This window comes from Beta vulgaris, chromosome 7 (genome assembly GCF_026745355.1).
Source record: "Beta vulgaris subsp. vulgaris cultivar EL10 chromosome 7, EL10.2, whole genome shotgun sequence".
Lineage (NCBI taxonomy): Eukaryota > Viridiplantae > Streptophyta > Magnoliopsida > Caryophyllales > Amaranthaceae > Beta > Beta vulgaris.
The window spans coordinates 60,624,846-60,635,889 of record NC_079208.1 but is presented as its reverse complement, the minus strand read 5'-3'; the positions used below and the strand labels follow the sequence as shown (position 1 = coordinate 60,635,889).

General features: G+C 33.6%; 1 protein-coding gene across 1 annotated transcript; it reads right to left on the bottom strand.

The window, feature by feature from the left end:
• Positions 1-8,516: 8,516 nt before the first annotated feature.
• LOC104900339 (cytochrome P450 94C1) lies at positions 8,517-10,755 on the bottom strand. Its single transcript, XM_010687745.4, has one exon. It carries the CDS (start codon positions 10,603-10,605, stop codon positions 9,115-9,117), a length of 1,491 nt encoding a protein of 496 aa, XP_010686047.2. The 5' UTR covers positions 10,606-10,755; the 3' UTR covers positions 8,517-9,114.
• Between the last annotated feature and the right edge of the window lie 289 nt (positions 10,756-11,044).

Sequence of the window (11,044 nt, the reverse complement as noted above, 5' to 3'; positions counted from 1 at the left end):
TGTATGGTTTAAAACAGGCTCCTCGACAATGTTTTGCTAAATTGTCTACTGCTTTGCTTGCCTATGGTTTTCAGCGTTCCTATGCTGATTATTCTTTGTTTTGTTATACTAAGGGCACGGTTTCTCTTCATGTTTTGGTGTATGTGGATGATCTTATTATTGCTGGTTCTTCTCCTGATGTTGTGTCCCGCTTTAAACAGTACCTTAGTTCTCATTTTCATATGAAAGATCTTGGTGTCCTTAAGTATTTCCTTGGTATTGAGGTGGCTCGGAGTTCCGAAGGTATTTTTCTATCTCAACGCAAGTATGCGTTGGACGTTTTGAGTGAATCTGGTATGTTGGGTTGTAAGCCTATTGACACCCCGATGGAGCAAAATCACCGCTTGGCTTTGGTTAATGATGCGCCCCTGTCTAATCCGGATCGTTATCGTCGTTTGGTTGGTCGTCTTGTCTATCTTTCTGTGACTCGGCCCGAACTCAGTTATACGGTTCATACTCTTGCTCAATTTTTAAGTGCTCCTATGGTTCCTCACTGGGAAGCTGCTCTTCGTGTTCTCCGTTATCTTAAAGGGAGCCCAGGGCAAGGTATTCTTCTTCGTTCTAGCAGTGATTTGTGTCTTTCAGCCTATTGTGATAGTGACTGGGCTGCTTGTCCTAAAACACGACGATCGTTGTCTGGTTATCTCGTTTTTCTTGGTTGTTCGTTGGTCTCTTGGAAAACCAAGAAACAACCAACGGTATCTCGTTCTTCTGCTGAGGCAGAATATCGTTCTATGGCTGTTACTACATGTGAGTTGAAGTGGTTAAAATCCTTGTTATCTTCTCTTGGTGTACTTCATTCTCGGCCCATGCGTTTATTCTGTGACAGTCAATCGGCATTGCATATCGCAAAGAATCCCGTGTTTCATGATCGTACGAAGCATATTGAGGTTGACTGTCATTTTGTTCGTGATGAGTTGTTAGCTAACAATTTATCTACTTGTTATGTGCCTACTGGTCACCAGTTAGCTGATATTCTTACGAAAGCTCTTGGGCGTCCTCAGTTCAGTTTCCTTCTCCGCAAGTTAGGCATTCGTGATCTTCATGCTCCAACTTGAGGGGGGGTATTAAGGAAATATTGTGATATATTTTCCTATATTTGTTATTATCTTTTAGGAATATCTTGTATATCTTTTATAACGTGATTTTAGGAAGTTGGGTGTTTTAGGGTTATTGTTAGCCTTGTATATATATGGCTGTACATTCTGTTTTACGGATATACAAAAATATACTCCTAAAACACATCTAGCTTTCTGGTTCTTAACAGCCTGGCCTCCGACCGTGGCCGAAGGAAAAGCTCTCCAGTTTGTTGTTAAGTTGGCCAGTTCCCATAATATTAACAATGTGATCTTTGAATCCTATTGTCAATCCCAGTCTCCCATTCCGTTTATTTTTTCGGATTTTGATTCTATTCTAGAAGATATTTTGTAATTTGATAAAGATTTTATTTCGATTAGGTGGTCTTATGTGCGATGGGAGGGAAACTTTATTGCTCATGAGCTCGTTAGATATGTTTCTTTTGGTACCGAGCAATATTGGGAACTTCATTATTGCCAATTGAAAGTCTCACCTTATGTACTTGTGGATTTCATATCTATCTTTTAATTAATGTTTTTTCCGAAACTCTTTAAAGAACATGATGAAGATCAGGTGGAGCTAATAGGTGAAGGATACCTTAAAAATAAATAAAAAGACATTGTAAGATTTATTTTTAAATGTCAATTAGTTTGTAGAGCTGGTCAAAGTGAGCCCGATCCGACCCGAAAATGTCCAGGCTTGGGCATATTTTTTGGACCCGAGTTCAGAGTCGGTCCAAATTTTTTGGTTTGAGACGGATTTTGCATAACCTAAAAATTTAATGACTTTTTATATATAAAAAAATGCTCAACTCGATTTTGTTCTGAAAAAGCAGGCTTTGAGCACAAAAAATTGGCGTTAAATATGGCCCGACCTATCTGACCAGACAAGTGGACAATTTTATTAGGGGCGGCTGGGCCGACCAAAACCGTCATTTTATCACTTCTATTAAATTGTAATGAAGATGTAAACAACTCGAGTCTCGATAGAAATTGTTAAAATAAAATCGAGTGTAAAGTTAAAAGATACTACTACCATTTGCAAATCGTAAATTTCTTTTTTAGTTTTTCCTTATGAATTCTAATTTGATGATTTATATAAGTGGTTTATTGTTATTTCTTTTGAGGAAATATCTAGTGGTTTATTGTTGATATCAATGGTATTTCTTTTGAGGAAATATTTTGAGGAAACATATATAGTGCAAAAAAGCCAAAAACAATGTCCCAATCTTAGAAGAGAGAATACCATTGATCTAAAAGGTTAAGTAAACTTCGTTTTGTACTAAAATTTGATATATTTTATTGCAACTCAACAAACTTAGGCTATGTTTAGTTCACCTGAAATTTTCTGATCTGAACTTATCTGATCTGATCTGAACTTATTTTTTCTGATCTGATCTGATCTAAACTTATTTTTTCTGAACTGATCTGATTACAAGATCTTATCTTTTAGATTTCTCTCAATATATAAAGAAAAAATATAGTCATGTGGGGTCTTGTTTGATTCGTCTCAATGAATACTTTATTAAATTCAATTATTATAATTTTTACTAATATGTAATGAAAGATATTTAATAGTAAAAATGAGTTTAAAAACTGACAGATCTGATCTGATCTGATCTGAACTTATTTTTTCTGATCTGATCTGATCTGATCTGATCTGATCTGATTAGATCTGAAATAAGCAAAAATAAGGTGAACTAAACATAGCCTTAGACGGTTCATTATTGATATCATTAAATAATGGGGATCGTTGCCTTAAATTAATTGATAGAAGATGCCTCTAATTGTATCGAGAGAAACAAATGAACATTTAAATTAGAGAGGACTATTTTTGAAGAAAGACTTGGACCTAGCTAGAGAAGACTTAGAAGTAGGAGGCATGTAAATATGTAATTTTAGTATAGGGAAAACAATTATCAGGTGGTCCTAACTATCTAAATGGTACTAGTATGATATACTATTATAAGTAGTATTACTATAAGAAATATTAGTATGTGGTCCATCCCAAAAAAAACAAAACAAATAGTGGTGGAGCAGTAGTTGATTATCTAATTAATCAAGCGCATTCATGACACTGCGATCAAAGAATAATAATAGTATACGAAACCAATTGTGCTTAATTAGTGGCAAAAATATATATAAAAGTACCTGCACTTTTATTTTCTTAGTAGTTTTTTTAACCTCGATCTAAGGTTTTGTTTTTTTTTTTACTGAATAAGTTTGAATTGAACTGAATTGAAATGAATTTGTCTTAAAGCTGATCAAAGAAAATATTTCAATACTGAAATTTTAATTATTATAATTGAAAACTATATGTATCAATTGTCCTTATTATAATTGAAAAATGTTGCAAGTAGTGAAAAATAATAGAGGATTATAAAAGTTTGATGTTTTGAAAATGCGCACTATATGATATTTGCATAACTATATCTTTTGAATACTCACTTCGTTTCTTAATACTTGCAACATAATTTCTTTTGAGATATTTCACAATATTTACAATATTGCACTTTTGAATAAATTCTTAATTATACAAAGCAAGCCTTCATCACATAGTGACATATGTTTCACTCTCTCCTTATCTTTGATTTATGTGTCGGTTCTATAAGTATAAGTATTAAGAAACAGAGATAGCACAATTTTTTTTTTTTTATAATTTAGTTCATTTCATTAAAACTTATCATAGAGTTAAAGGCATACAAGCAATGAAGTGCCAAAACTACAACATCTTGAAAGACAAATACATGAAAATGCCAAACCAAAACGCTCCAAACACAACAAAAACCCCTTAATAATATCATCACTAGAACGATCAAGAAACAACACAACAACCACATCCAAAAATCGAGAAACACCAAAGCTAACTGACTGAAAAACAACAAACTAAGACCATATCAAACTAAATAACAAAATAACTCATGAACACCTTCAGACGATTTTAAATCAATGACACCAAATTAACCATTTGGATAACTCATACTACACCATCTCTTTGATACTTAAATCTGTTGGATTATGCTCCAAAAGTAGTCAAATGATTTTCCTAACAATTTGGATTAGTGGCTAGTAGTAAGTTAGTGAGTAATTTATTTTATAATTAAAATGTGATTAGTGAATAGTAGTTATGAGGATATGGTATAGGACATGTTTTCCACTACTTAGTAGTGTGGCTAACTTTTAGGTTAGTTACTTTTTATTGTAAGCCTATAAAAGGCACTTATTGTATTGAGATTAAGTGAGCAAGTTTAATGCAAAACTTCTCCATATTTTATTCAAATTCCTCTCTACTCTAAAAACTATCATGGTATCAAGAGCTTTAGGTTAGATCCTTGGAGGCCAAAAAAAAAAAAAAAAAAAAAAGAGAGAGAGAAAGAGAGAGAGTAAGAAGTAAGCCATTGCAGGCCATCTTCTGTTTTATGAGTGAAAAAAAAATGTAGGGCAAACCACCATGGCAAGAGTGGTTGAAAAAAATATATTTGTGATTATATGCAAAGTGGTGAAGAGAAGTGCTTCACAAAGTCGTGGTGAAGAGAAGTGCTCTACAAGGTCGTGGTGAAGAAAAGCGTTTCACAAAGTCGTGGTGAAGAGAAGTGCTTCACAAGGTCGTGGTGAGAGAAGTGCTCCGAAAATGTGACGTTGGTGAGAAGTGCATCAAAACTGTGAAATTGGCGATAATGTGCATCAAAAAAAAAAAATGTTGGAGATAATGTGCATCAACATATTGAAATGTTGACAAAGTGGGTTCGGTATGACGCAAAATAGGATGTTACAAATAGCTGTTACAACTTTTGGAGCAAAGGGGTGTGTTGGATTATGCTCCAAAAGTAGTCAAATGATTTTCCTAACAATTTGGATTAGTGGCTAGTAGTAAGTTAGTGAGTAATTTATTTTATAATTAAAATGTGATTAGTGAATATAGTAGTTATGGAGGATATGGTATAGGACATGTTTTCCACTACTTAGTAGTGTGGCTAACTTTTAGGTTAGTTACTTTTTATTGTAAGCCTATAAAAGGCACTTATTATATTGAGATTAATTGAGCAAGTTTAATGCAAAACTTCTCCATATTTTATTCAATCTCCTCTCTACTCTAAAAACTATCAAAATCCCATTCTTCTTCTCCATGTTACGAATGGCGAGAGTTATCAAATATGGCGAGAGCTTTATAGTTTTGATTTTAGAAAAACAATCAAACCTCCAAAACGCAAAGAAAATTGATTTAGGTCGAAAATTCTATAAGACGAGATCATTGACACGTGAGTTATTATTTTAGTAATAGGTAAATTATTATATTTCAGCTTCACATATAAATGTTCTATATGTAGACATATAGTAGTGTAAACTTTATGCTCAAATATAGCGACAAAATCAACAGGGGCAGATTTACGTATATCCAAGAATCAGTTGGCATTGCTCAAGAAACAAAAAAAAAAGTTAGCTAAAAGCCGAAAAGGGAGACAAAACTCTCTCCATGTTCTTCAGTTTCGTCGCTGACTCTTTGGATCTACGGAATAAGGATCCGTGTATGTGAAGTGTGAACTAGAGTAAGAAACTCCCTCATTTTTTTCATAAATCTTTCGTTTCGAATTACTCGCTTCATTTTGAAAATTTCACTATTTATAACCATGTATTATTTACTATTAGATATAATCAAGTGTTATAATATAATATGTTGTTGGATTTTTATTAATGTATATTTTCAAAAAAAAAATTCAAAAATTAATTTTTCACTCGAATACATAATTAAAGATATTAATAGTCAAAGTAGTAAATTGGATAGATTGAAAGTCAAAAGTAGCGAGTAAAAAGAAACAAAAAAGAATGTATAAGGAAAAAGTTCAAATATTTCGATTGAAAAAATAACACTCTCTTATAGAATATTGTGCTGATTCATAGAGCTTATATTTTTGGAGATCAAATTAATAAATTTTTTAAATCAAAGAACAAAGAAAAGAACAAAGGTGGATCCCTTCGTAAAAACGATTTATTATGTCGTAGAAACATACAACTAGGAATAAAGGGAAAGGTTCAATCTCAATAGGACAAATCAATAAAAAAAGAATCTCCCCTAAAAAAAAAAATCTTTTTTTTTCTTTTTATTTTACTTAGCATATGTAAATGCTCCTGCCATTTTATATTTCATCGAAAAAGGTGCATAAATTTTTAAAAAATTGGTCACTACGTACTGGAGAAAGGCTTGGTAACCAACGGTTTGAGTCCAAAAAAGACTCAAACACCCAAAATAAAACACAATGGTACCATTATAACCTGACATTGGTATCAAATTGTTATCAGGACTGGTACCAAGGTATCAATATTTTCGGAGAATGGTACCATTATAACCTAGCATTGGTACCAAGCAAATGTCAGCCACACGCGCGTGAAATCTTCCAACGCATAAAATGACCAAATTACCCCCGTTTGAGTCCCCTAAGAGACTCAAACGGTTGGTTGCCAAGACAAGCTCCTACGTACTGTGAATAAGATAGAACAACATTTTTAATGTCTTGTTCTTTTAATTAGATGGTTTATAGTTTCCACACTCGAAAGAAGAGCCTCCTAAATTTCTCTTACACATTGACAAAAAAACTATTTGTGAGAAGTGACAACTTGTGAAGTAGAACTTCTAGTGAGTTGTGTTTCCACTGGTAACAATTGCCGTATACAAATTTTTTTTTTTCAGTTGATAGCTGATTGCCATAAACTACTTTTCAATAATCAAGTTTAACTTCCTCTGGATATGCAAGTCAATCAAACTACTCATTTTAAGGGCATAGTCAATAGATCAACTACTTAGGCTAATGTTAATAGTAATACTAAAAAAAAAAAGTAATGAAAAGTTAACACTATATTAAAGAGAAGAACCCTGACTAGATCTTAACTCTAACAATTTCTTAATCTAATATTTACGCTTATTTTATAAGACTCAAACTCAAAATCTCTACTGTAATTTTGCCAAATAAGTTAAACTTTACTTGGGGCATGTTCTCTTTAGCATAAAACAGTTCAACTGAACTGAACTGAAATGAACAATGATATATGAGAGTAAAAGTATTGTCCATAACTAAACTGACTGAATTGAAAATAAGTTGGAGAGAACGTGTCCTTGGTGGCTAGCAATGCGCTAAATTTATAGAGGCAACTAATTGCATTAAAAAGAAGTATGAACCCTTAATGAAACATGGGGCGGTGACCGCCCATGCATCTTAACTACTTTGCGGTGCCTTTTTACGGCTTAACATGCGGAAACTTTTATGGCCAATTGTTACCAGTTTCTATTAGCAGTGTGGTGTGTAGAGTAATAGTAAATTAGTAATAATCAACTGCATAGTGATTAAAAAGAAGAATACTGCAAGTTTCACAAAAAGGAAAAGAAAAGAAAAGAGAATAATTGCATCCAATGAATAGGTTAAGATTAGTACTTGCTAATTAGTACAGCGCAATTAAATTCATATTTAACGCATTAAAATGGTCCTAGACTCATAGTATTGGCCTGTTGGGTCCCTAAGCTAGTTTGCAATGTAGTTCAAGCAGAGTATTTAAATCAATCAGTTCAAAATTTAGTTGGATGGGGTTATTTATTTGTGTTACTTTCTTCTTTACCATAGAAATATAGATATAAATTAAAAGGACGCATGCAATATTGTTAATTAGTTTATATATCTATGACTTTGGTCTTTGAACTTCACTTACAATTAGCTTATTTAGCTAGTAAGTATCAATTGCAATAAGCAAAAAGTAGTTTAATTTAATTAAAACATTTTTAAGAGATGAAATTCGTAATATATATAATACAAATACACTAAAGAATCAACACAATTTGGTTTTAGTATATATGTAAAAAATGAATAAAACCGATGATAATAATTTCAGATCAATTGAAATCAACATAGTTTATGTATGAGTTAATGAAATCTAATGAATCATTTTGATCTCAAAACTTGTACTCCATGTTGAATAGATTTTCAAATAAATGGATTATTATCTATTAGATTAGTTACTGAAAGATAATTGATTTTTCATAATAAACTCCATGAAAGAAATGTGAAAAACGAGTTAAATGTTGTTCTTTAATTTACACTTTATAATATTATACAGTTTATATTGTACATGCAAAACTGATATAAGGCCAAACCCTGACAAAAAAATAATAAAAATAGTATTAGTAGATTTGGATAAGAGAAAAAGAAAATATATATTATAGCACAGATCCCGAAAATCTAGTCTAAATTTTAAACTACTCAAAAGCTGCTGCAGATATTAATATTAATTTTTTTTGTTTTTATTGTAAATTATAAGATATTCACATATGATTATATATAATAAAAGACAGTATATAGAACAGTATAAGACAAGAACACGTGAACAGAAAAATTGGATAAGAGAAGAAAAACAATTATAATAACACAAATTCCGAAATTGTAATTTTATTAAAATATAACAAGTACAAGATACACTCCTCAATACATTCTAAAATTATCTTTTTGTATGAGATTGGAATTCTTACAAGATGTATATAACTAGAAACATTAGGGTTAAGAAGCTAAAGAAATTAACTTCAATACTTTTCTTTATCAGTAAAAAAAACCGCATAATATGTTTCTTTACTCATTACATAAACCTTTATTATATTTGATCTTAATTATGTACATAATCTATAAATATTACTAGCCTAGTACTACAACATTTAAAAAATGTATTATTGATCCATAATCCTCCCTCTTCCTCAACCATGTTTTCTCAAGACAACATTATAAAAATTTTGGACCGTCCTAGCTAATTAACATATACTTGTGCTAAGTGCTAACATGATTACATGAAGTAACATGTGTTAATACGTAAACACTTACCTCACTAATCAATTGCATGTGCTATGCAATTAGTGCGTACGTATAATGATTAAACAAATTACTCCCCGCGCATTTAGGCCTTCGAATCAAGATCCTCAAACGAGTGTATGATTAATTAGGATTAATCATTGATTAAAATTGTCTCCTTAAACAAGACGTTCGGTGACCACAACCGGCAAGCCATCTTTAAGGGTGGCAGTGAGACCAGGGACAAAATGTGGAGTCCAATTTAAATCCGCCAATCTTATATGAAACCGTCTTACCAGAATAAGAGCGACCACTTTCATACTTAACATGCTCATATCTTTTCCTAAACACACTCTAACCCCGGCTTGAAACACCGGGTACTTATACGGGCTTACCGGGCTGAAAACCCCATCGTCGTTTAACCATCTTTCGGGCTTGAATTCCAAGCAATCCGGGCCCCATATAGACTCCATTCGGCCCATCGAGTACGGGTGGTACGAAACCCGAGTACCCTTCTTTACAAAGGTCCCATCGGGTAAAACGTCGTCGTTTATAGCAAACTTGGAGTCTATTTGGACAGGTGGGTACAACCTTAAAGTCTCGTATATAGCCGCTTGAAGGTAGTGCATTTTCCTTAGTTCCTCCAAGGTAGGAAAATTAATGCTAGAATTAGACGAATGTTGCGGGCCCATGGCCCGGTTACTCTCCTCTATGATCCGGGCCTCGGCAATCGGGTTTCGGGCCATTAGGTAGAAAAACATCGTAAGGCCCGACGCCACCGTATCTCGGCCCGCCAAGAGAAAACTGACGACAATGTCTCTTAAATATTTGTCATCCGACACACTCCCCATAAATCGTGACAACAAATCCATCTTAGTAGTGAATCCAATCTTCCTCCTCTCTTGCATGATATTCTCAGCTAAGGCGTTGACTTTAGAGATCGCACCCTTAAGCCTCTTTTCAGACCCAACGTTGAAAAGTCTCTTGGCCCGCCAAGTGATCCAAGACGGGCTTAAGGCCCGCTCAGAAGATAACTTAGAAGCCACGTCGAAGGCCTCCGCAAGCCCGTCTAGGCCCGTCGGGTCGACCCCAAATGAAAACTTGCAAATGTTAACAAAGGAGAATTTCCTGAATTCTACTTGCAAGTCAATAACTGATGATGGTGGTTGTGGAGATGATGGTACCTTCAATAAGGCCGGTACGAGCTTAGCCTCGATTTCTTTGTTAAGAACCTCGTGAGCGTAAGCTCGTACTGAGACCGAGCCGAGCTCGAGGCTAGCAAGCTTTCTTTGGAAGCGCCAGTGATCTCCATCGACAATGAATATGCCGCGGCCGAGTAAGTCGCCGAGGATGGTAGACATGGGCTTTCCCTTAGGATAATTATCGAAGTTAGTACGTAGAATGTGTTCTACGTTCTTAGGGTGTGCAATAACGGTGTTGTTTAAGGTGTGAATGTGGATAGTATTTGTAGGGGAGTTTTGTAAAAGATGAGCATACCAATCTGGGAGATTTGTGAACTTTTCTCTCCAACTTGAGGTTATAAAAGATTGGCAAATTTCACATTTACACCAAGGGTTAAGGTTCATGAATTTATTAGTTAATAAGTAATAAGAGAAGAGAGAGAAAGATGAAAAAAGGAAGAAGATATAGTATAAGGAAGAAAACTCCATTGAAGAGATAAGAGAGTTTTAGAGTAAGATGAGAATTAATATATTTGTTTGAATTATTGAAGAGAGGGAGAATGAGTGAGATGAGGTACGGTGTATGTGAAGGAGTCATTTTATAATGTGAGGTTTGGAGTTTTTGGATAATCTATCTACTATGACTATGAATTATTTAGAGAAATGTCATGTTACGTACGTTTCTTTTCTTTCCAAAAGAAGAGATATAAATTTTTTGAAAAAATCATTTTTCTTAAGTTATATATTTTCGTTAGGTATATGAAATTTGAATGAAGATCTTCAGTCCTAGCTACAATATATGTTGCGCTGGGAAAAACTGACCCAATCTGTTTATTAAATTCGAACTTGAAATAAGTGGATTTGGGTTGAGATTTTTAACCCATTTAAGTAAATTGGTTGACACGACTTGCCAAGTGAGTTAGGTTAA